Raw genomic sequence first — 26,533 nt, 5'->3', positions numbered from 1 at the left:
TGCTGTTTTAGGACATGGCTGGCATGGCACCACCAGGACACCTGCCTCAATGTGAAAACCCCACGTCCACTGCATCCCGCTCACCCTCAGAGGTCTGGCTGTGTTCTCGGTTTGCAAGCCAAGCTGCGAGGTGACGACAGGGCTCGCTCATTGCCAGACGGGCCACTCTGGAACATGGCTGCATGAATGATGGCGTGCAGGGACCCCCGGCCCTGCTCAGCCCAAACGACTGCACCAACGCGAGTCCACCCTGGATACTGGATTTCTTTGATGATGGCGAGCGCTGGGCTGGGGAATCAGGAGTGTGAAGCCTGCCTCTGTCCCTCTTGAGCCAGCCCGAGGCCTCTGCTCGTCCCTCTGCAGCTCCGGGCCCGGCTCTGTGTACCGGAGGGGCCCTGACACCGAGCCATTCATCAGCAGAAGGAATTGGCGAACTCCAACCTTCTGGAGAAACACCTCGGGCTGGGGAGGAGGGGAGGAAGGCTGACCATGAACTACCTTAAGGAAAAAACCAGCATCACTTGACAAAGGCAGGCCCTTCACACCATGAGAATACAGTGATCTGTTAGGTTCCATTTCGTTTAATGCAAACACAAGACCACTTACAATTCCCATTTAAACACAAGCACATGAAAAGTACAGGGGATTCTGAGATGAGTTTCCACTTCTTCCTCAGACAAGGGGTACGAGCACTCCCGAGTCAGGCGCCCGAGGCAGCGGGCCTGGCACTGTTCTCTGGGTCCCACGCCAGGAGGGTGCCCCTCCCCGCCAAGCTGCCATGCTTCCTTCCTCCTGTGTTCGGAGTTACCAACGCTGAGCCTCCACCCCCCAGGTGAGCAGATACAGATCGGATATTCTCAAGTGGCCCTTCTAGTTCACTCCATCTTCCCTAACATCTGGGACAGGCCCAGCGTGGTCAAGGCTACTTCCAGATAGACACGGTTACAAGAGCCTAGGCTTCTGCCCAGGAGTCCCTGCCCGCCGCCCCGCCCCCAGGGACACGAGCTCTGCAAACAGGTGGCGGAGTGACCTTCCCGGCCTGTCCAGTCACTAGCGGCCCAGGTGCTGGGCTGTGCGCTTCTAAGGGAGAGCCGAAGGGGCCTCTTCAAGTCGGCAAGCTCCATAGCTCTAGCTAGTGCCGGGCCGGGCCATGCCAAGTGACACGCAGGCCACATGACTCCTCATGCCGGCTGCCACGGTGACTAGGACTCCTAACGTGCCCGTGGCAGGGAGAGAAGTCAGTTACCACACCCAAGGGCCGCCTCCTTTTTCCTCCTCTGAGACGCCCGGGGGGGCTCCGTGGGCAGCCATCCTCACCCCGTGAGCTGCCGAGCGCAGCCCTGACCCTTCCCCAGCTCCCGAGCTGCCCGGCACCAAGCAGGGGTGCGGCCATCGGCCCTTGCCCTCCTTGGCGGCAGGGACAAGGCTGGCCGAGCTGACAGCCCCGGCGCTCTCGTCAGCGCCCCACACCCGCCTCGCGGACACACACTCGGGGCCCGCGTGCGCTGAGCCCCCCGCCGGGGAGGGGGCCCGTCAGGGCGGAGGCGGCGCGGGACCGGCTCTCGGGGCAGCTGCGGACGCGCAGCCCAACTGACGCCTCCTGCGCGCGACTGGGTTTTTCAGAGAGCCGCGGACACCAGCACGCGGGGCGTACGGTCTACAAGCGGGGTCTGCTCCGATTCCAACGGTGTCCTTAGGAAGCCAGGCTTGCCTCGTCCCAGCTCAGCGGACGCCCAGGCCGAACACGCGGGGCCGTCTGCCGTGCAGAGGGGCACGTGGGGCCGTGTCCGCAGGACCCCACCTTCCTGCTCACTTCCGCTTCTGCAAGTGCGTTTGGGCACTGCAAACTGGTCATCAGGAGACGGTGGCTCTAGGCTTTGGCTCGGCCTCAGACAGCGGAGCTCCCAGGGACAGGACCACACGTGGGCCAAACGGAACGTCCCAGGAGGCTAGCCCAAGCCAGACAGCTGCGGGCCAGGGGAGGGGCCGGTCCCCGGGGTCTGGTGGTTACCGCAGTGACCGTGGCACCGCAAGGGCTCTTCATCAGGACAGGCAGCAGCATCCTTCCAGACCCACGCAGGCGGGCGTGTTTCGCCAAACCCTGCAAACGTTCCTTCCCCCATCCCCCGCCCACCTCAGATACAACTTTAAGCAAACAAAACAAAACCTGCACGCTTCCGGCTCCGCCGCTTGTTCTTGACGTCTGTAGTTCTCGCTACCAAAATAAGAACACGTACAGGGCAGAAGGGGAACACTCATTTCAATGCATAAATGATTCCTAAAAACTAAGCATGTCAGCCAGGAGACCGCCCCTAGTCCCCTGTGGAATCAGAGGGCAATCGGGCGCCAGAGTCACAGCTTCCTACTTGGCCAGAAGGTTCCTAAATTCTCAGCGCAGGACTATCCAGGCATGCAGGTCTGCACGGAAATAAATGAAAAGCCACCACCGGGACCAGCTCTCTGGAAGCGCGGCAGTGTCGAGGCTGGGTGGCGGGCGGGCGTGCGTGCGTGTGCGTGCGTGCGCGCGCGGGTGCGAGAGGGCGTGTGCGCGCGTGGTTACCTGATGCTCTCTCGTTCGCTCCTCGCACCCACCTGGGCTCAAACTCCTACCCCCGGAGCATCGCAGTCCTCGCGCCCCGTCGGCTCGGGCTCCACAGGTCTCTTCAGAGCCTCTGGCACGGCGGCCACAGAAACCAAACTCACCCCCCCCGCCCCGCGAGCTCATCCGGAAGTTAGAGTGAGAAGCCGATGACGTCAGAGAAGCGGGTCCAAACCAAACGAGGCGCCGGGCACGCGCCGTGGCCCTCAGATCCGGGGCGCTTCGGGGGGCGGCGGCTCGGCGGCCTGCGTCTGTAGCGTCAAGTACTTCACTGGCGGGAGAGAGGCGTCTGTCAGCGGGGACGCCGGCCCCCCCCCGCCGCAAACACGCGCTCCAGGCCCCGCGGGTGCCCGAAAGCCCGTGCCCCGTCTCTTCTGTCCAGGGCCTGGGGACAGGCTCGGCCCCCCCGGCCAACCTCCCCTCTGGCGCCCACTCTGTCCCCGGTCGGGGCGACCCTGCGCCCTGGAGAGCACGAGGAAGCCTGTCCTCGTCGGTAAAATGGGCACGCTCCCGGCAGGGCTGGCCGGCCACCGTGGCCGGCTTCCCTCTGCTCTCCTCCAGGGCCACGGAGCCCGCGCGGTGCAGCCCCGCAGTCCCCGTCCCCGCGACACAGCGACGGGCCTGGCCCCGCTGCGGCTTTCGGCTCCAGGGACAACAGCCCGGCTGCCTGGCCTCCCTGCCTCCTCCTGCCTGCCCTCACCCGGCCTCCAATGGCCCTCGGAAAGTGCCCGCCCGCAGAAGGGAGAGGCACGGGGGGCGGGGGGGGGGGGGGGGGGGGCAAGGGCTCTGAGAAGAGGCTGTTTTAGCCCAGTCCCTCTTGCCTTTGGGCGGTCTTCAAAACGGAAAGTCCCGGGCCTAATTTCAAGGCTTCCCCCCAGCTGGGTGGGCGTCTGTCTGGACTGCATCGGTTCCCCCCCAACAGGGAGTAGAGGCCCCGCAGCGCACGGAAGCGCTCGGCCCGCCACCAGACCGCCCTGGTCATGGCCCCTGGGGTCAGGAAGCTGGAATCTGGCGCAAGGGCAGGGTGCAGTGAGCCCTGGGCCCCAGCAGCCGCTTGCTCTGGCCGGACATTCTAGAAACAGACGCCTCTGGGCTTCCCGAGCACCGTTCCGCTGAGCGCGGGGCCCACCGACTAGCAGCCCTGCAGCAAGAAACGAGGGCCCGTGAGGCCTCACCTTGGGGTTCCTCACACACAACGGCTTCCAGGTTCTCTCCCTTCACGTAGTCTGCGTTCAGCCCCTCTGCAAAGGGCAAAGAGCAGAGGTGGTGACGCACATAGAACCGAAGGGCCCCGACCAAGCCCAGGGGTTCTCGTCTTGGTCCTCAGAGGACGCACAGCGAAGGCCTCAGCCCCGCACCCCCCTGGGGCAGGTGCCACCACCCGGGAGACGGGGGCCCAGACAGCAGGCTCAGCACCACCCATGGGTCCGCATGCCAGCCCAGGGCCCAGCGAGGTGGAGGGAGCCAAGCGCCGCGCTGGCCGCACGAGGGACGGACAGAGGCGGGTGGAGAGGGGCGGAGGGCAGAACGGGCTTCAGGGCAGAGAGGCCGGCAAAGCGTCCTGCCGCGTCCCGGCCACACCTGCCCCTTCGGGCCGCTGGCAAGAAGCACTGTGCGCACGCCGCGGAGGGCCCAGCGCCCGGGGAGCTGCTCTGGTCCCTTAGATAGGCGTCCCCCCCCCCCCACTGACTTCCAAGAGGGGCTCCGGGACTCTCAAAGCTTCCTCTGCCTGCCGGCTCTCAGGTCACCGAGCACCCGGGACTCCGAGCGGACCCCAGCCTGCTGCTACTTAGGGGGAGTCCAGAGTCCGCGTCGTAGCCCTGGGTAAGCAGACGCTGGAAGCCTTATCAGAGCCCTTGGGCCTGTGGGAAAATCGGGCCACGATTCTCAGCAACCAAATGACTGAGCAGGCACAGACGAAGTCCCTCTACCACCCGGGGCTACATCCAGGCTCCCCACACCTAGAAAAGGACGCCTGCCCACCCTGATGCTTTTGAGCTCAAGGTGGACACCAGACGGGCCCAGGAAGAAGGTGGGCATTGCTCGCTGGCAGGGGTGGCTGCCCCCGTGTGGGGCAAGGCCTGTGAGGGAGCCAGCGGAAGCGGTTCCTGCCCGAGGGCCGGGGGCTGGGAGATGCCCCCGAGCCTCCCGATCGCTGCCCCCTGCCAGCCTGGCAAGCCCTCAGCGGGCCTCGGCCTCCCAGACAGGACCCCCCACCCCAGCCGCGCGGGGCCCAGAGACAGAAGACAGCAGAGTGAGCTAAAGATGGTGGTGGTCACAGCCAAGTCGGTGAGGGCCAGGAAAGGGCTCGGGGTGGAGGGCGGGGACGAGGAGCAAGAACAGCGGGTGGGGAGGATGGACAATGATGTATTGTGGCCAAAGCAGAAGAGGAAAATGAGTAAGTCGAAGCATGTCATTACCTTGACCTTCTGCTGCATCTGAAGGCAAGACACAAAGCTTAGGACCCTGGGGTAAGAAGTTAGCCCCTGGCAACAGACCACAGGGGCTTTCTACGAGATGCACTGACCCTGTCACACTGTGACTTCATCACTGAGGGCAGACAGAAAGCAGAGGGTCCCCAAAGCCCCCCCCCCCCCGCCCAACCCCGGCAGCCACACCCCGTCTCCCTGGGGCTTCCGGGTGCACGGGATGCAGAGCAGGTTCTGCTCTGCCTTCTGTCACCTCCATGTGGTGCTGGCCGTGGCCACTCTGGGCAGAGGCCTGGCAGAAAGGGTAGGATGGGAAGTCCCGACCCCAGCTTCTCAGGGGGCTTAGCTGCTCCACAAACATCCATGGGGCTCCTCCCGATTCCGACCTGGGTGCCAGGGACACATCCGTGGATGAAGCACTCATGGTCCCCCACGGAGCTGCCAGTCCCTGGCGCGACGCGGGGGCGGTGGGCGGTCACAGATGCAGGAACCCAGCCCAACGCGGCCCCGCGGGCTCCAGGCCCGGCCGGCAGGGGGCGCTGTGGCAGCACGCAGCCTCAGCATCCAGCGAGTCCCATGGGCGGGAGGGCAGGAAGGCTTCCCGGGAGGGTGCCCCAGGCCCAAGGATGAGCGGATGAGCGCAGCCAGGTGAGAAGAGGGCCAGCGGAGAGAGGAGGGCACGCTCGGGGAGGGAGTATGGTTTCTGGAGACAGGGGCTGCTGGCGTGGTTGGAGCCAAACCAGGAAGGGCTTTGAATGGCCAAGCTTAGCGTCTAGACCGGGACCAGCAAGGCAGTGGGGAACGTGCGAGGTCCAGGCGGAGCCGTCCCTCTGGCTGCTCCGAGCAGAGAGGCGTATGGGGGAGAGCGGGGCAGGCGGGAGGCTGACGGAACCATCCCGATGGAGGATGGGGAGACCTGGCCCCGGACAGGCAGAGGCCTGTGGCCGTGCTGATGGAGAGGTGCGGCCCCAGGGCAGGCCTGTGCACGGGGCACCAACGCTGGGAGGGGGAACCCACTCACGCGGGAGGGCCCGGAGACAGGAGCGGAGACTACTGACAAGTTCTGAAGACTGCTGATAACGCAGGGGTGGGTACGGAAGGGAGGTCTTCAAATCTGGGGCATACGCCACACTCGGTTCCCTTCTGTGTGAGGACCATGCTTGCATGAACGTGCCCAGGGAAGGGACTCAGGACAGCGTGGGTTCAGCAACGACAAGGACATCCTTGATAGACGGAGGGGCAAGTGGGGGACAAGGAGGGGGACGGAGCGACAGTGAGATTCCAGAGGCTGAGGGGGCGTGGGGCCAGCAGGTGTGGTGTAAAGTCTGCAGCAGGAGGCGGGCACACCTGCCTCCCCCACCAGCAGACTGGCCGCCACCTCCAGGCTGCCCTCAGGCAGCAGAACCAGGTCCTCCCGCAGACTCGCTCACAGCTCGCAGCTGTCAACACCCCCTCTCTTCGGTTTATTCTCCCTCAAGTATCACATAAATCGTTCAACTCTATATGCCAAGGCCGTCACAGTCTCATGTTTTCTTTGGCTTTGCCTGCTAATCCAATTTGCAAAGCCTCACACCGGTTTTAGAAAACAAGTGTGAAAATCAGGTATTTTCACTTCACTTGGTGCCCGCGCCTGCTGGTCTCTTCACTGCTCGGCCCTCCCTGTCCCGACCTCAGGCTCCCCTGTGGATCCGGCACATCTGGACTCAGTTCTTTCAACAGTCCTCTGAGCCTCTGTTTCCTTGTCGATAAAGTCAGGGTGCCCTCAAACCTGGGCCCTGGGTCTCAGGGCGGGACCCCACATCCAGCGCTCGGCAGTGGCTGGGAAGCCGTTCGTACTGTGACTCTGTTACCCAGCATGCCTCCTCATGGCTCCAAGCCCCGTGCCTTGGCATATGAGCCCCTGCCCAGCTTTGATCAGCACGGATGATGAGCATCTCCCTGTTAGGGTGATGATGCCGTACTGCAGGAATGGTGGCCCCCAGAGACGTGGCCACGTCCTCCGCCCCCCACCACCTATGGATGTGACGTTATTTGGAAAAAGATCTTTGCAAGTGTGATTAAGGATCTCAAGATGAGATCATCCTGGATTTAGGGTGGACCCTGTGATGACAAGTGTCCTTATAAGAGACGAGGAGAAGGCACACAGACACAGGAAAAGGCCATGTGAAGCCAGAGGCAAAGATCAGATTGGTGGGACCACAGCCAAGGGACACCCGGAGCCACCGGAAGCTGGAGGAGGCAAGGAAGGATCCTCCCCTACAGCCTCCAGAAGGCACAAACCCTGCTGATGCCTTGATCTTGGACTTCTGGCCTCCAGAACTGTGAGAGAATAGATTCTGTCATTTTAAGCCACTCTGTTTGCTTTTGAACTAGGACAAGAGACAGCTCTAAGGGCAATCCAGCTTCCAGTTCCATACTCCTTCTTGACACCTCCCTGTTCACACCACTCTACAGCCAAGCTTGTGGGTCCAAGGTGGGTCAATAGGATCTCAAGCGGGGCAACCATGAACAGTTGTGCAGATTGTGTAATGAAACATGAACCGTGCACAGCCTGTGTAACCGTATGTGGTGGCCCTGGTCAAGAACGCTGTACAAGAGTAAGAGAAGCAAATATAATCGCCAGAGGAACAAAGAGGTGGAGACTTCCGCATTACCCACATCTAAGCATTCTGGGGCTCAGGCTCATTTGTTGGTTCCAGGCAAAGGTCCAGAGAAAGGGCAGGGAGGGGAAGCCTCAGAGGAGATGCTCCTAAGCTTCAGGAAAGAGGAAAACCAGGCTTGAGCCAGGCCCTCACTTGAACTAAAAATCGCCAGTCCTAGAGACAGCGTCAGCAAGCAGTGACACATCAAAGCTGTGCTGGTGAAACGGGCGAGGGCGCCCTCCTTGCTCACCCTCACCGGGTCCCCGCAGGCTGGCAAGATGGGGCTCACTTTGTCACTGTTCGACTTACAGCTTAGACGCGCTCGGCTACAGTATAAAATGAAAGCAACCTTTTGCACGTGAAGCCTGTGGGAGGGGCAACCCCCCCATTCTGCCCCTTGCCTTCCTGCTCCTTGAAAGCCCTCATCGTTGCGGCGGCGCGCTGGCTCTCAGAGCCCCGACCCCTGCCTGAGCTCCCGAGGAGGCCGGCGGTGTGAGCAGGCGAGGCCTGAGGCCGAATGGCAAGCCCGGGCCCTCTCCCGCTCTGAGAGACACAGACGTCAGCGGCCCCCGCGCTGCCCACGGAAACACAACCAGCTTACACTTGGGTCCGGCCTCGACCTGTCCACCCCGGAAAGCCCACTCAGGAGTCGGTCTGGGGCAGGCTCTGGAATGGACCCGAATCGTGCCCCCGTTTCCGCCCCTCTCCCTTGAAAGGCCTTGGCCCCTTGGTTCGGAGGCCACAGGGCGGTTGCACTTACGCTGGATGCTGAAGCAGAACTTCTTCTGCTGGTAGGAGATGTAGCTGGAGACCGCGCCGATCAGGGCCATGGCCAGGGCGCTGGCCACACCCGCGATGGTGCTGGCCTCGGCCGACCCTCCTGGGCAAGAGCGGGGAGAGGGGGAGACGTGAAGAGACGTGGCACCAGGCCAACAGCCCCGCGACTCCACCTCAGGCACCTGGCTCTCCTCTCGCCACCGAGCTAAGCTCTTTCAAACGCCCGCGAGCCCCAAGCCAGTGTGACAGGGCAAAGCCACTTCTATCTAGGGCATCTGCCAAGCGCTTCTCGTTTTCCGTAAGGATCTCCACCTCTCAGGCCAGCAGGCTCCCATGGGGCCACCTCCCCGGGGACCCCGATTTTCATGCTTCTCTTAAATCACTGTATCCTCCTGCTGCTGGCCGGGTGGCTCTCTCCTGGAAACAGGGGAAGGCCGGCACTAGGTCTCCTCGGGACACAAACCCACCGGATTCAGAGTCGTCACTGCCATACCGACCATCACCTGGAAAAAGGACAAAACCCGTGAGCCTGTGACCCCCCAGCTTGCGGGCAGCCTCTTCTCAACTCACTGACCCCGATTCTACCCCTGCCACAGCACCCCCCGCCTCCAGTAAATCCCCAGTGGGCTTCTACCAGACTCTGGCAGGACCTGCTTCCTTCTGCCTATCAGCTGCAAAGCCCAGGCCGCCAGGTACAACTCATTATTTGTAAAATGACAGTGACTGTGCCCTGAGCATGTTCTATCCCAGCTCTTCATACATGGGATTCTTTGCAACGTGGAGAGGCAGGTGCACCTAGCACCCTGATCTTCCAGGGGAGGGAGCAGGCTCGCAGGTGAGGGACTTGCCAGCAGGTGGCAGAGCTGGACCCACGCCAGGCGAACCTCCTTCTGGATGCTCATGTATGTACTGTCTCCGGTCAGAAGTCTCGATTCTTTATCTGATTGCAGAAAATGCTTCTATTGAACTTTGGGTTTTTTTGTTGTTTTTTTTTTTAAATAAAGGATGGAAGACTAGCATAAGAACAACTCATAATTCCACCATCCAGAGAGATCTGCAGCCCCTGATCCAGTATCTTGAAATTCGAAAGGCTCCGGAACAGATCAGTGGGTGGCAGAGATTAGGGCGGCGGGGCGGGGGAGATGGCTTGACTCTGAAAGGGCCCTTCGGTGTCAGAACTGGTCTTTATCGGGGCCCTGGTGGCAGTCACACGCGTCTATACCCGTAAGCGTGATAAAACTGCAAAGAACTCAACACACACACTTACCTCCCCAGACAGCAGCGCCCTGACGAGCAACATTTCAGGACATTCATTAGCCTTGGGCTCTCCCTTCTTCTCAGGGCAGAGTGCTCATTCATGGAGGGGGGCTGTACGCCCAGGACCCAGGATTTTTAAGGGAAACCGCTCTAGGATGTTGGAAGCAATGAACTCTGGCACTTCCTTCACCAATTGGAGTCCGGGGATGCACAGGTTCATGGACTGTAACACATGCGCCCTTCTGGTGGGGGGTGTTGGTAACGGGGGGGGGGCTGGGGGGAGCATAATTTTGCTGTGAACCTAAAACTGCTCTGAAAAATAAAGTCTATTTTTTTTTTTTAAAGAGTGTGGGGGATAGAAAATGAGGTTTGTTATGTTCCCACTTAGGGATGAATCCTTGAGTTAAAGACCCCTGATTGGATATGAATAGTTATTTCAAAAGCACAGTCAGTGCCGTTGGAGAGCACCAAGCAGAGAGGACGACACCGGGTCCTTTGTGCACCAGCAGGTCCGCAGTGAGGTCGCTTGTGAGGATCCGGAGTCTGATGGTGTTGGCCCATCAGTGGTCCCTTCTGCTGCACTGGACGTGGCCACTGCCAAGGGTGGGGGCAGTCTTCTCCTAGGCGTCCTCTGCTGATGTGCTCATGTCAGCAGATTTCCAGATAGGTTTGAGCAATTCAACCTCCCCTTTCTTTCACCTTGAGTCTTGAACCTCACAATCTGTATGATCGTGAGCTACAAGAATGTTACATGAAATGTAGACAGGATGGTGTTATCCACACAAGCCAAAAAGTGGAAACTACCCAAAGGTCTACCAGTTAATGAATACAGATGTTTTTGGAATTTATGGAAAGGGTTTAATTATCCCTAATGTAAAAGGAGTCCTTACAAGTCGACGAGAAAAGATGCAGACTCCAGTAAAAAGAAAAAAAAAAAAATATGGGCAACGAATGTGAACAGGGAATTCAACACAGTATTTTAAGAGGGCCTAATAAGATCTAGAGGTAAAAAGTGTTCCACCTCTCTTGGAGTCCAAGAAATGCAAATGTCAACAGGACAGCATTTTATACTGATCAAATTTACAAAGATTACAAAACTAGCATACCCAGGGAAGGTGAGGACAGGTAGGAGGGGACGCCAGTACCTCAGGGGAATACCACTTGGCAGTACACTTGAAGAGTCGCATCATTAAAACTTTATACTTCCTGTGACCCAGCAAGTCAACATCTAGGAATTTAGCTGACAAACACTGAGGGTTTTGTGTATTTGGCTCTGAGGAGGTTTATCACCGCACGGTGTAGAGCGGTAAATAGCCGGAGGGAGAGACCGCTCAAAATAGGAACTGGTTAAATAAATGATGGTATAACATCATGCACTCATTAACACAGTATTTTAGAGCACTCTTTAATGACTGAGAAAGACAGTCAGGGTGTTACTGAATAAAAACTGGTTTTAAAAAAGCAGCATGGTCCCATTTTTATAAAAATAAATATTTACAAATGTATATTATCTAGAGAAAAAGTACTACAAGCATATACTCCGAAGTATTACTGGTGATTCTTCCTAGATGGTAAAACAATAAAGGAGTCCTTTCATAGAATTTACAAGAAATGTTTCAAACATACCAGCCCCTATTGTCCCACACCTGGAGGGACAGCTCAAAGAAGCTACTCCACACGCTGCTGGCAGGATCTTCATTTTCAGGGACGGTACGTTTGGTATCCCTACCTGCCTCCTGGGTTCACAATTACATTATACACCACACTTACATACCAGAGACCAGGGTTGCCCTCTCTTGTGCTAGAAATCCCCCTGAACAGCATATCTCATGCTGCCACTGGCTTCGAGAACAGAAGCCTATACATCCAGCTCGCTATGCGGAATGCCAGAGAAACTACAGTGACTGTCCTAGCTAGAAGAACTCCTACAGCTGTGGCGAGCACTGTCCGTACAGGGAATGCTAGGACAGGAGGCATTCGTCCGCGAGGAAGTCCTAAATGTGCCCTGTCGTGAACAGAAGCTCTAGATCCAGCACATCCTCAAATGCAAAAGACGACAACGCACGGACCCGCGCGCACACGTCAGTCTTCAGGCCGCCACAAGCACGTTCCTGGGAGGCAGGGATGCAAGGCACGTATTTACCCTTCTCTGACAACAGCGCAGCCCAGGGCTCACAGCGAGCGCCTGACACATCTGATTTGCCAAGGGCACGGAGAGTCGCCGAACGGTGGGGAGATTCTATCTAGAACTGCCAGGGGCGGGTGGGATGTTCAAGTGTTTAAGGACTTTCGTAAGTATGTTAGTCTTCCAGCAGCCACAGCTGGGACTTTTAGATTTTTTATAAATTTATTTTCATTATAAGAAGATGAGCAGCAGAAATGCAAAATAAAAAATTAAAAATTAAAAATGAATAAAGAAGGAAAAGGACTTGCTTCAAATGACCCATGGATACAAAGTCAAGTCAAACTGAAAAAACCGTCCAGAAGCCGGCTGCCTCAGCTAACCCCTGGGGATGCCATTCCTCACTGTCTCGGAAAGTCTCGAAGGCGCGGATCTCCCCCATCCCCCACCTCCGAGATGAGAACGCTCACTCTCCAGCCAGAGCACTGAACAGGTGCTGCCCCACGACCATCTCTGAGGAGAACCCCCCCAAGAATGGAAAGGCTGTGACCCATCCCTTTAGGCGCCCTCCCTGGCCCTCTCCCCCCTCCCACCCCCAGATCCTTTACCAACTAAGAACAGATGCAAGGAGCCAGAGGAGTATCAGGCAAAGCCCTTGCTTCACAAAGAGCCTAGGCAAGTACACCAGCGTTGGCGAGGTCAGGGCTTCCTTGGAGGACCCGGCCTGCAGCCCAGCGGAAGCTTCCTCTTTGTCCTCTCCCCTCTCACGAAATCCCCTTGGAGCTCAGCTGGGGGAAGGCTGGGTTCACAGACCACATCACAGAGTTCACGGCCTCTAGGAGCACGCTTACCCGGCCAGAGGGCCCTTTGGGGCCCGGGAGAAAGCACTGCATGCCATGACCCCATGACAAATGTGGCCCAGAGGGTCAGCAGCCGAGCTCATCAAGCGTGCCACCCTTCCCTTCACGGGGAGGCATGCATGAGAGGGTCTGCTCCATTTAGTCCCCCTCATTTCAGCAAACACTTACTGGGGTGCCAGGGGTACACAAGAAAAGAGGCGCCTGCCTTTGGGAAGCCAAATCCAGCAGGACTGGAAGTGCGTCACTCAGCACGGTGTGGGCTAGCCTGCGCCGGCAGGGTGACAGAGGTTCGGCGAGGACAATGAAGGCAGGACGGGGCTGTCGCGCCTGAGGGCCATCCTGGGCTGGGCCGCAGAGGGACACAGAGTGGCGGAGCCGATCTTAGAAGCATCTCTCAAGGGATGGGGAGCTTAGCCCTCTCCGGGAAATGAGCGGGAATTCATCAGGTGCAAGAACAGCGCGTGGCAGACTGACAGCTCGGCAGGCTAAGGGGCCTGAAATCATCCTGTAGGTGGTGGGGAGCCATTAAAGAGGCTTGTCTTTTGGCTTCTTTAAAAATTTTTCCCTATATTTAATTAAGAAAAATTTCAAACATACTAAAGAGTTGAAAACATTGTACAGTGAACACTCCTATCCACCCTCTGAATTCTATAGTGTTTGGCACCATGTGCTATATCACATGTCCGTCCATCTGTCCATCGGTCCCTCCATCCATTCATCACTCTTGTTTCTACGCCACATTTCAAAGGCAGTCACAGACATCCGTGCACACCACCCCTAAATGTATTATGACCTACGGTTCCACATTTGCTTAGGATGCCCTTTTTTAAGGTAAAATTTACATATGGTAAAATACACAAATCTTACGTGTACTATTTGATAAGTTTTGGCAGATGCAGCCCCCTGCGAAACCCGTACCTCCACCAAAATATATAACAGCACCGTCACCTCAGAAAGTTCTCTCGTGTCCCTGCCCTATCGACCCCTGTCCACATCCCAACCCCGGGAGCCACAGACCTCGTTTCTAACTTTATAGATCAGTTTTGCAAGTATCAGAATTTCATATGGTTGGGCTCATATAGTAGGCACTCTCTTTTCATTGACTTCTTTCACTCGGCATAACATTTTTGATATTTACCCATGTTTTTATATTGGCAATTCGTTCTGTTGTATGAATATATAAAGATATCACAATTTGTCTATTCATTCTGCTGCTGGTAGTTGGGCTGTTCCCAGTGTTTTTTGTTTTTGTTTTGCTATTATAAATAAAGCTGCTATGAATATTCTTTATAAGTCTTTTTTGGACAGAAGCTCTCATTTCTCTGGAATAGGAGTGAGACTGCTGAGTCACTGCGTAGGTCTATGTTCAGTATTTTAAGCAGCTTTCCATTGTCACCAACAATGTAGGAGAGTTTCAGTTAACCCACATCTGCATCGACATTTGGTATTGTCAGTCTTTCTAATTTTAGCCACTCTGGTGGATGCGTTGTGGTAGTTCGTTGTGGATTTAATTTGCATTTCCCCAATGAATAATGATTTTGAACATCTTCATATAATTTCCTTCTATATAAAGTGTCCATTCAAATCTTATGCTCGTTTTTTTTTTGTTTTTTTTTTTTAAATGCTCGTTTTTTTTAACTGGGCTGTTTGTCTTTTCATTAGTACACAATCGTTTTAAACAGAGGAGGTCAACAAATCCTCTCCTCAAAAAGCAGCTATAACCCCGGACATTCAGAGGCAGCCATGTCAGGAAACGGATTTAGTTCCAGCGAGAAGAGCTGGAGTCTGTGGCCTCTGCGTCCAGGGTTTCTCTTGCTCCCCCTGCCCCCAAGGTCTTCCAGCAGCCAGTGGGACTGGGGAAGGGTAGACAGGCCACAAAAGCCCGGGTGACTTGGAGCACCGTCAGCCTCTCAGTGGCGAGGAAACAGGGAGAGCCAGCGGCTCCTTCAGCCCCAGCAAGCCACCAGTCACCTTGCCAGGGATTTAAAAAGGAGGTGGAGAGGTAAGACAACCACAGGGGGCTTAATAAACTCTCCACAGAGCCTTGCCTGCCCTGAAGCCGAGCACATGCTCAGCAGAGACAGTCTGCTATTGGGTGAAGGCCAGCCATAGGGATGGATCAATGGAGCAGACTGAGTCCAGGAACAAAACCTTACCCTTATGGTCAATGGGTTTTCACCAAGGGAGCCCAGACAGTTCAGTGGGGAAAGGATAATCTAATCAGCAAACAATGCCACAATTGGATATCCACATGCAAAAGAATAAAGTTGGACCCCTATCTCACGCCATATACGGATTAATTCAAAATGGAGCAGCAAAGACCTAAACATACAAGCTAAAACTGCAACACCTTTAGAAGACATAGGAAAAAAATCTCCATGACTTTGATTGTTCTTAAACACCAAAGCATGATTCATAAAAAACCTGATAAACTGACCTTTATAAAGAAATAAATATTCAACAAACAACACTATTAAGAAAAGGAAAAGACAGCCATAGACTGGGAGAAGATATTTTCAAAATCATATACCTGATAAAGGACTTGTACCCAGATTATATAAAGAACTTGTAAAAGCAAAAAACCCAATTTTTTTTTACAAGGCAAAAAATCTGAACAGACTTCACCAAAGAATATAAAATAAGAATATAAAAAGATGTTCAACATCACTTCTCATTAGGGAAATACAAATGAAAAAACGGGGGCACCTGGGTGGCTCAGTTGGTTAAGCGTCTGCCTTCGGCCCAGGTCATGACCCCGGGATCCTGGGACTGAGTCTCGCATTGGGCTCCCTGTTCAGTGCGGAGCCTGCTTCTCTCTCTCCTCCTTGCTTGTGCACCCAATGCTCTCTCTCTCAAATAAATAAATAAAAATCTTTAAAACAAAATGAAAAAATGATGAGATACCCCTACCTACCTATTAGAATGTCCCAAATCCAAAAGAGCTGACAATTCCAATTGCTGATGAGGACATGAAGCAACAGGAACTCTCATTCACTGTTCATGGGAAAGCAAGATGGTGCAGCCACTTTAGCAGACAGCTGGGCAGTTTATCACCAAGTTAAACACCGACTTACCATATGACCCAGCAATCATACACACAGTTCCAAGTGAACTGAAAACTTATGTCCACACAAAAACCTGTAAGTGCTTATAAATGTTTATAGCAGCTTTATACATAAGCGTCAAAAACTGGATGCAACCAGGATGTCCTTCAACAGGTAAACAGCTAACAAAAAGTGCTCCATCCAGACAAAGGATTATTATTCAATGCTAAAAAGAAATACACTATCAAGCCATGAAAAGACACGGAGGAACCTTCAATGCATACTGCTAAGTGAAAGAAGTTCATCTGCAAAGGCTACACGCTGCATGACTCTAATTATAGGACATTAAGGAAAAGGCAAAGCTATGCAGAAGGTAAACAGATTAGTGGTTACACTAATAGAAAACAGATTAGGGTTGAGGAAGGGAGAGTGGCTGAGTACGAGGCGGATGGACAGAAGAACGTTTATGGTGACAGGACAGTTCTGTATGGTACTTGGGTGGTGGACACGTGACCAAATGCATTTGTAAAAACCCACACAATTGTACATCACAAAGAATGAACTTTAATGTATGTAAGCAAAAGAATGAAACAAAACATCGACTAGCTGGGCGGGCGATCCCAGGATGGGATGCAGGCTGTGACAACTGAATCTAACTGCCTGAGAAACGGAGGAGGAGGGAGAGAGGAGCCGACCCAAGTAACCTTAAAAAAGGCTATTTTGACTAGAAACTGTAAGGGAAAGACCAAAGGATTTAAATATAAACCCTGTACTGTCGATGGTAAAGTTGTTCCTCAGAGAGGTATGAGCGGATACCAAAATTTAGCAAGCATGCAAATCGTTGACGAATGGTAGGTTTCTCCCCGGCAGAGAGGGAAGTTACAGAGAAGCAAGAAAGGAAGGCCACAAGAAAGCTTTGGGCACTGGATCATAGTTGGAGAATAGGTATGAACTCATGTTTAGGTCAATATAAATGTAGATGAATAGAGAAATAATCATAGATGCATGTGTATACACGGTTTAGGAGATAACCACATACTTCTTGCCTACTCCTGCCCACTTAAAGGGTACAGAAGTAGCGACATCCCACTAAGTGACGAACACACTCAAGACTCAGGTCTTTGCTTCTAAAATCAATCACTTCCAGTGAGGAAGAGAATGATATACTGAATAGGACACCCAAGGAAACCTTCCCAGCAGGCAACAGCTTTTAGGAAGAAGGGAATGAGACCAAGAAAGTGGGAGAGTGCCAGGAGGAGGCGGGAGAAAAGAATGTGAAGCAGCAGATGGTCATCGAGGTCAAATACTGCAGAGGACACACGGGACAGAGAGCTGTGACCATCAAGGTCACTGGGGACCAAAGAGCAACTCAGGAGTGGGAGTTGAGGCTTGCACACACTAAGGTGTAGACCCAGAGGAGACAATGAGGAGTGGAAACTGGCCTCAGGTTTCTCAGTGGGTGAAAGTGCCAGGGAACGGAGGCGGCTGGCAGGACCTGTTGACAAGAGACTGCCCCTGTCACCCACAAGCAAAATACGGGGCGCTCCTGCAAGACCGACAGAAATATTTTCTTGAGAAAAAAAACCTATGTAACAGATAACATATTATTTCAAAAACAAACTCCAAAACTACAGTTAAGTCTAGTGTATGTGCCTAAGACCCAAAGTTGGAAAATGCGTTAATTAGGATCGTTTTTTATGCTGATGATTATCACGTATTGAAACAGGATGTTTTATCTTCACTCGTGGCATTAGCATGTCTGCATAGAGGAGAATGTCTGAGAATTTCATCGTGTGCTCATCATGACCATGTGGGACCAGGCTCACACTTGTATTTTTTGCTGGGACCCCCTTTATTTTCTTTTAATGACGCTTATAACGACAGAGGGTATAACTTAAGCTAACAATGGATTCTTCTTTAGACGAGAAGTTTAAATATGAGCCTAATTAAAGAATTTTCCAACACTTCTTCCTTGCTAAAACATGTACTGGTAATAAGCCCCCAGCGTGCCATCCAGGCTTCCATCCGAGCGCGCGCTTCCACTTGCTACCGCTGCCCGCATCTCACCATCTGGAAATACCATTTGTCACCCAGGTGTAATTGGCCAATTTGCTGGGTTTGCCCTTTAAATGTTCCATGTTCTCCTGACACCTGTGAGTTTCGTTTAGTGGCTTTTAGAACTTTTTACCCAAGCTGACATTGTCTGGAAAGGTGTTCTGAAGGACAGATGTGACTACGGTATTCTTTAATCGGAAGAGAACACTGTTCCACAGGAAATGTACACGGTCCCTGCAAGAAGGGGGCAAACGCTAACGCCACAACCAGACACACTCCTAACTCATTCACGCAGGACATGCTAAGTCACAACCTGCCCCCACAACAGGCTGCGATCACGCCAGTCACAACCGTAACAACTTCGCATCCTAACTACAAGTTACAACCACAACATACCATCAAAACAGGCAACCACCGCAAGTAACAATCACAGGTTCCAATCATAGCTTATTTTGCCACATCAAGTCCGGCTGATCCTCTCCATAGTAGGATCAGATCTTGATGTGTATTAGGATAAAAGGTTTAAATCTTTGGTGGTTTTGGAGGGAGGGGGAGGGCATGACTAAGAAGGGCTAGCACGAGGGGGTTTCCTTGTGGTGATGGAACAGTTCTGTATTCGGCATCCTGGTTGGTCGCGGTCACTGAAATCTACACACACGACGAAATTTCATGGACCCACAGTGTGCGCATGCACACATGAGTACATGCAAAAGCTGATGCAATCTGAATCAGGTCTGTATGCGACTTAATCACAGTCTGTACCAATGCCCACTTCCTCTGACAACGTACTCCGGTTATTTGTAAGGTCAGTGGCGACCTTCAGGGGACCCTGGGTGAACGGTACACAGAAATTCTCCTGAATAATTTTTATAACTTCTTGTGAGTTTTAAACTAATTTTATTTTATTCTATCCCTAACGTGGGACTCAAACTCACAACCCTGAGGATAATCTCCTTTTTGATCCAGACAATTAAGAGTTGCACGCTCTACGGACTGAGCCAGCCAGGCACCCTGAGTTTTAAACTATTTTAAACTAAAAAGATATTTTAAAAGATGTCAGACTTGCTATGGTCTCCTAAAAAAATGCTTGTCATGATGAGTCTTGCTCTTCCCACCCCAAGGGTGACAGGATCCCCAGGTTGGGGGCAAGAGTGGTCCCCAGTCACTGCTGCCGCCTGGGCAAGCGGCTCTGGCTCGGGATGGAGATATTAGCCATGCTGCACTTTGCCTTGGGGACACCAGGGGGAACGTGTGGCTTCTCCAAATTGGCTTATAAAGCCCTCCCCCTTTGAGCTGCACAGCCCACATGATTCCAAGTGAGCCCTCCAAGTTGTAAGCAGGATGTCTAAAAATGACCTCTTATATCCCAGAGGCTGAGTAAGAACAGCTCAATTAATCTGGTCACCATGTAATCACATTTGTAATGAGATGAAGGTGTTTAGACAAATCAATGCTCCTAATTTTACCTTTGTCAGGTTTGTATTCACCACCGCCTAAAATGTCTTCAAGATCCTTGTCTGAAAAACCTGGAGAAAACCAAATATATGTGTCAACACCACAACACATTTTTCAGGGACAAAAATCTTGTGTTAGTGTTGCCCAACATCCCCAGAGACTGACTGCCAGTTAAGAATGTCCCTGATGAATATGATAGGCAAAATTCTAACAGGGCACTAAGATTCCCTCCCACTAGAGGACACACCTTGCATAATCTCCCATCACTTGGAGCGTGAGTGGGATCATGAACAAGGTGGCCATCCCCGCTGCCATTAGGTTATATTAGCCGCCAAAGGTAAAGAGATGTTGCGGATGTAATTAAGGTCCCAAATCAGTTTGACTTCGCCTGATTCAGAAAGGAGATTATCCTCAGTGGGCCTGACTCAAGCAGGCAAACAGGGTGAGGCCTTCCTGAGCTCAGACACTAGAAGCAACAGAGTTAGTCTTCCTCTCCCAGCTCTCCCATCTCTGTCTTTCTCCATCAGTTCTATGACTGCATGGATAGGTACTCTGCCGACCACCACACGAACTTGGAGGAGAACCCAAGCTCAGAGGAGACCAGGCCGGGCTGACATCGTGATGGCAGCTCGGGAGGCCCTGGACTTTAGAAAGCTGGGCTTACTGTTCCTGAACTCCTCACTCACCAAAGGAAACGGAGTTCATAAATGGGTGCTACCTTAACTCGCGAAGCTTGTGATCATTTGTTATGAGGCAATAGAAAAGTAATACAAGGAAACAGAAAAAAATGGATTCTGGCTTAACCGCTGAGTACACGACTTTAATGTTGTGTGTGAGGAAATGGAAAGTAGGCTGAAAGTATTTCTGCCATGTTTTTTGAGTCAACTGTACTACTTTGGAGTGCACTTGAGTGACTATTTCTGTTCTGAGTTTATCAGCGGCTCCGTGCCACAGAAGACCACTTTTCCTAGAGAGAATCAGTGATGGTCAAACTAGGGTTATGGCAGCTTGAATATTTGGCAGATGTTTTCTTGAAAATGAAATGAAATGACGCTGTCCATTCAAAGAAAACCACTGGCAAGATCTGTTGCCAAGGGTAAGATTTCAAACAAAACTTAGAATTTTGAAAAATCTGTATCTACTACTGTGAGCTTAGCAGCCTCCCAATACTAAAGACTGGATCTAAGGAGCTGGGAGTGACATTAACAAATGTGAGTTTGGGGTACTGCATAATGAAACACGGCATTATTTGGAAGTTCAAAAGACCTCAGGACACCAGTATTTCCAAATGACCAACGCACAATATATAAAACCACGAATGGGTAAAAATTCCATTGAAAGTCCAAGCAAGTCCTCGAGGGTTTAATGGAATCGAGTATGAGAAGTTCACTGATATGGTGTCACATTCCACACTACACTGAAACGGTAAGAAACCGCCACCTGAGTTTGGGGGTCTTAACAAAGAAGAATATCTACAACAATGACCTAAAAAGTCAATTAAAATATTCCTCCCTTTTTCAACTGCATATGTATATGAGGCCAGATTTCCTTCATACACTTCATGACAAGTGAATCCGGAAACAGAGTGAGTCTAGCTCTTCTGCTGAGACGTTACAGAAATGTGCAAAAAATGTACACAGAAACAAAAGCCTTTGAAATCCTCGATGATTTTGGGAGTCCAGAGACCAAAACGTTTGTGAACTACTATTTAGGGTTCTCCTACGCCTTGGCTCTGCTGGGCCCCGGGGGGTTCTGCAGGCCACTGTAGTGAAGGAGCGACAACCCGGCCAGGGAGCTGCCATGCTGGCCGGTGCTTCTAGCCAGCTCTGACTTACCTCCTCCTCCTCCTGCGCTCGGTTTCCTGCGGCCGTCATCTCGATCATTTCGGTCATCCAGGGCATCAGCCAAGTTAAAATCATCATCTGCAGTGGGCCGCAAAACATACAAGAGAAAGTCAACTGGTTAAAGCACAGGGAGCTCTTTGGACATCTGCCCCAAAGAGAGCTCTACGGTACCCTTCTTTACTGCCCCCTCCTCAGAGTGGCAGCATTACCTGCAGGCTTTGCTGGAGCTCTGGTTGTTCCTGGCCTCTTAGTTGTGGTGGTGCCATGGTTCCATCTCGCTAAAATGGGGAAGGGGGACAGCATGGGAACACATTTAGTAACAAAATACAGCAGCCACTTCATGGCTCAGGGACGTTACATCATGAGTATGCTGCACTTGTCTTAGTCCTTGAGGCCCCTCTAAGGCCTCCGACGACCCCTTTGAGGATGACAAAGAAATGCAGAAGCTTTAAATGAGATGAGTTCCATTCACTTTTCTTCAGAGGACTGGTGGTAAGGCAGACATGGTCCCACAAATAACCTGAAGATTAATGGAGCGAGGTGTTCAGCCTAGATCTGCTGGACAGGACCCCATGGTCCAGGGGGTTCCAGAGCTTGAGCACGACCCTTGGGAGCTTCAGGCCTTGGTTTCCACCAGTATCAACCTGGCACCATAACCATAAATAATACTGTGCAGGGATGGACTGAGGTTATGTTCCCAGTAGAGTATGGGAATGTCTTATTATAAACTGAAAGTAGTATAATACCAACAAAATATTTTATATAAGCATGGTTATTACTCCTGTAACTATTAGGTTTTTCAGCTCAACCAGACTCCTCTAAAAATACAGACTTCTTTCACTCCTATCACATAGCATACTATGTATCAGTTTTCTAATAGTTTCTTTCCTTAGACATCAAGACTTTGGTGTAACTGTTCCTACTATTAGAAATTGGTTGAAAGTAAAAAGATGGGTAAAAGTATATGATACAAATAGCAACTGTGGGAGGGCTGGAGTAGCTATATTACTATCAGATAAAACACACATTAAGACAAACACTGTTACAAGAGTCAAAGAATGACATTTTGTAATCATAAAAGGATAAATCCAGCAGGAAGATAAAATTTTAAACATATATGCACCCAACAATCAAGCCCCAACTTACAAGAAGAAAAAAAAAAGGCAAAAACTGAAGAATAGGCAATTTGACAATAATAGTTGTAGATTTCAATACCATCCTTTCAATCACAGATAGAAAAGCTTGATAGAAAATCAGAAAGGAAGATTTGAAACAACGGGTCGAAGAGGAAATCACAGGGCAAATTATTAAATACCTTGAGATGAATGAAAAAGAAAACACAACATACCAAAACTTATGTGTTGTTACGAAAGCAGTGCTGGGGGCTGGGGAATTTCTAGCTGTAAACATTGACATTTAAAAAAAAAAAAGGTCTCAAATCAATAGCCTAATCTTTCACATTAAAATATTAGATAGGGTTGCCTGGGTGGCTCAGTCAGTTAAGGGTCCAACTCTTATTTCAGCTCAGGTCATGATCTCAGGGTCAGGAGATTGAGCCCCACATTGGGCACCATGCTCAGCAGCGAATCTGCTTGAGATTCTCTCTCCCCTTCTCCCTCTGCCCTTCCCCCCCACTCTCTCAAATAAATGAATAAATAAAATCTTAAAAAAAATGAAATGAAAGAGGAAACCAAACCTACATCAAGCAGGAGAAAATAAAAATTGTAGCAGAAACAACTGCAATAGAGAATATAAAAAACAGAAAAAAACAAATCCAAAAATTGGATTCTTTCAACAAAATTGATGAACTGTTACATGACCCAAGACAAAAAGAAAGAAGACCCAAATTACTAAATTCAGGAATGAAGGAGAGACATTACCACCAACTGTACAGAAATAAAAAGAATTAAGGAACACTATGAACAATTATATTACAATAAATTAGATAACCTAGATGGAATGGACAAATTCCTGTACAGAAACCACCAAAACTGACTCAAGAAGAAACAGAAAATCTGACTAGACCTACAAGTAAAGAGAGTGAATCAGGGATTTAACAACTTCCCACAAAGAAAATCCCAGGACCAGAAGTCCTCATTGATGATTTCTACCAAATATTTAAAGAAAAATCAAAGTCATTAAGGAGGGCACGTGATGTGATGAGCACTGGGTGTTATACTGAACTGATGAATCATTGAACATTATATCAAAAACCAATGATGTACTATACCTTGGCTAATTGAATTTAAATTAAAAAAAAATAAAGAAAAATCAAAGTCAATTCTTCTAATTCTATGAAGCCAGTAGGACTTTACACCAAAGCCACCACAAGATAACTAGATAACCAATCTACCACAGACCTCTAACCCTTATGGGTACAAATGCAAAATCCTCAACAAAATACTAGCAAACCAAATCCAGCCACATATTAGGATTATAAAACATGACCAAGTAAGGATTTATTCCAGGAGTGCAAGGGTAGCTCAATATAAGAAAAATCAAGCACTGGGATAGCCAAAACTAATAGAACAAAGGGAAATAAAACACTTGATCATCTCAAGAGATGCAGAAACGCATCTGACAAAAGCCAAAACCATTTCATGCTAAAAAAAAAATACTTTTTATCTAGGAATAGAAGGGAATTTCCTCAACCTGACAAAGGGCATCTATGAAAAATCCACAGTAAACATCGTATTTAAGGATGAAAGACTGAAAGCTTTTCTCCTAAGATCATCAACAAGACAAAGGACGTCTACTCTCACCACTTCTATTAAATATTGTACAGGGCAATTAGGCAAGAAAAAAAGTCATCTAGACTGTGAAGAAAGTAGTAAAACAATCTCTAGTCAAAGATGACACGACCTTACATATAGAAAACCTTAACAATCCAGACCTACCCCCCACCAAAAAAAAACTGTCTTAGAGATAGTAAGTCCAGCAAAGCTGCAGGATACAAGATCAATATACAAAAATTGTATTTCTATATATTAGCAATGATCTGAAAAGGAAAATAAAGTGATTCCATTATAATAGCATCAAAAGAATAAAATTCTTAGGAATCAACTTAACAAAGGATGTGTAAAGATTTGTACACTAAAAGCCACAAAAGTGTTGAAAGAAATAAAAGGAGTCTAAGTGGAATACCCCATTGTCACAGAAGACTCACTATGGTTAAGATGGCAATATTACCCAGATTAATCTACAGATTCTATGCAATCTCTACCAAAATTTCAACTGCCTTTTTTTTTTTTTTTTTTTACAGAAATGGATAAACTGATCCTAAAATTCAAATGGAATTACATGGGAGCCCAAATAGCCAAAATAATAGTAAGAACAAAATTACAAGAGTCACACTACAAACCTACAATAATCAAACCTGTGCGATACTGGCATACGAATATATATATAGACCAATGTCACAGTATTGAGCGTACAAAAAGAACCCACATATTTATGGTCAACTGATTTTCAAGAGGGTGCCAAGACCATTCAATGGGGGAAAAGAATGGTCTTTTTAATAAACGTTGCTGGGACAACTGGATATCCACATGCAGAAGAATGAGGTTGGACCCCTTCCTCACATCATATACAAAATTACCTCAAAATAGATCAATCTGGCCACAAATTTTCAGAGATGACACCAAAAGCATGAGCAACAAAAGGATAAATTAAACTTCATCAAAATTTAAAACCTCCGTGCATCTAAGTACATTTTCAAGAAACTGAAAAGATAACCTAGGAAATGGGAGAAAATACTTGTAAATGATATCTGATGAAGGTCTAGCATTCAATATGTATAAAGACCTCCTCAGTCATCAGGAAAACACAAATAAAAACCACAATGAAGTTCTACTTCATCGCTACTAGGAAGGCTATAATCTTTTTTTAAATTGGAAAATAAAGACACAAACATAAAGCCAGAACCATAAAACCCTTAGAAGAAAACAGGAAAAAAAAAAATTTGACATCAGACCTGGCAGTGATTTCTTGGATGTGATACCAAAAGTACAGGGAACAAAAGCAAAAACAGACAAGTGGGACTACATCAAACTAAAAGGCTTCTGCACAGCAAACAGTCAATAAAATGAAAAGGCAATATATAGAATGAGAGAAAATATTTGTAGATCACATATCTGATAAGGGGTTAATATCCAAACTATGTAAGGAAATCCTACAACTCTATAGCAAAACAAAAAATCACCTGGTTACAAAATGGGCAAAGGACTTAGATCCTTCTTAAAGAAATGGCCAACAGGTATATGAAAAGATGCTCAATATAACTAATCATCAGGAAAACGTAAATCAAAATGAGGTATCACCTCACACCTGTTAAGATGAATATTATTTTTAAAAAACCACAAAAGGTGACACGCTGGTAAGGTTGTGGAGCAAAGGTAACCCTTGCACACTGTTGGTGGGAATATAAAATGGTGCCGCCACTACGGAAACAGTATGGTGGTTCCAAAAAATGACAGAAACAGGACTACCACGGGATCTAGCAATCCTACTTCTAGGCTTATATCCAAAAGAAAGGTAATCAGGATCTCATATGTCTGCACGTCCATGTTCATTGCAACAGTATTCTCAATAGCTGTGAGAAAGAAATAATCTAAGTGACCACTGATGGATGAATGGCTAATGAAAATGTGCTATGTAAATAAAATGGAACATTATTCAGCCTTAAATAGAAAGAAATCCTGCTACTTGGGACAACACAGATGGACCTGGAGGATACTATGCTAAGTTAAATAAGCCAAACACAGAAGGACAAATACTGCGTGATCTCACTTTTAGGAGGAATCTAAAGTAGTCAAATTCATAGAACCAGAGGATAGAATGGTGGTTACAAGGGCTGGGGGGAGAGGGAATGGGGTGGTGTTGGTCAAAGGGTACAAAGCTTCAGGAAAAAAAGGGGGAAATAAGTTGGCTAGGATGTGGAGAAACTGGAATCCTTACACACAGCTGGTGGGAACGTAAAATGGCGCAGCCACTGTGGAAAACAGCTTGGCGGTTCCTCAAAACCTCAAACGTAGAATGACCACATGACCTTGCAATTCCACTCCCAGGTATATGCCCCGAAGAATTAAAAACAGGTATTCAAATAAGACTGTGTACACACATGTTCATAGCAGCAGTATTCACAACAGCCAAAAGGCGGAAACAGCCAAATGTCCATCAACTGATGAATGAACAAACCGTGTGGTCGGTCTATCCATACAATGGAATATTAGTCATAAAAAGAATGAAGCACTGATATGCAGGCTCTAAGGTAGGTGTGCCCCCAAAACATTCTGCTAAATGAAAGACAAAAGGTCACATATTATATGATAGTATTTATGTGGAATACCCAAAATAGATAAATCAACTGATATAGAAAGTACATTGGTGACTGTCTGGGGCAAGGGGAGGGGGGAAAGGAGGAAAAAATTGCTGAATGGGTAAGGGATTT

General features: G+C 50.0%; 1 protein-coding gene across 3 annotated transcripts in view; it reads right to left on the bottom strand.

The window, feature by feature from the left end:
- Positions 1-561: 561 nt before the first annotated feature.
- CD99L2 (CD99 molecule like 2) overlaps positions 562-26,533 on the bottom strand; it is an 85,809-nt gene continuing 59,837 nt past the window's right edge. Inside the window, exons 3-10 of one of the 3 annotated variants that reach the window (XM_035011840.1) lie at positions 21,294-21,362; positions 21,076-21,162; positions 19,252-19,311; positions 8,915-8,950; positions 8,431-8,550; positions 5,020-5,037; positions 3,775-3,840; positions 562-2,870 (exon numbers count right to left, since the gene is read on the bottom strand). In XM_035011840.1, the coding sequence (XP_034867731.1) occupies positions 2,806-2,870; positions 3,775-3,840; positions 5,020-5,037; positions 8,431-8,550; positions 8,915-8,950; positions 19,252-19,311; positions 21,076-21,162; positions 21,294-21,362 (521 nt within the window). In that variant the 3' untranslated portion in view covers positions 562-2,805. Of the gene's footprint in view, positions 2,871-3,774; positions 3,841-5,019; positions 5,038-7,671; positions 7,997-8,430; positions 8,551-8,914; positions 8,951-19,251; positions 19,312-21,075; positions 21,163-21,293; positions 21,363-26,533 lie in introns of those variants that run through there. The other 2 variants (XM_035011849.1, XM_035011855.1) reach the window with 2 other exon arrangements.

The sequence above is a fragment of the Mirounga leonina genome, unplaced genomic scaffold, assembly GCF_011800145.1.
Source record: "Mirounga leonina isolate KUSES-001 unplaced genomic scaffold, KU_Mleo_1.0 Mir_101799, whole genome shotgun sequence".
NCBI classification, from domain to species: domain Eukaryota; kingdom Metazoa; phylum Chordata; class Mammalia; order Carnivora; family Phocidae; genus Mirounga; species Mirounga leonina.
Note: the sequence above shows the minus strand (reverse complement) of the source record. Positions and strands in the feature narration are given on the sequence as shown.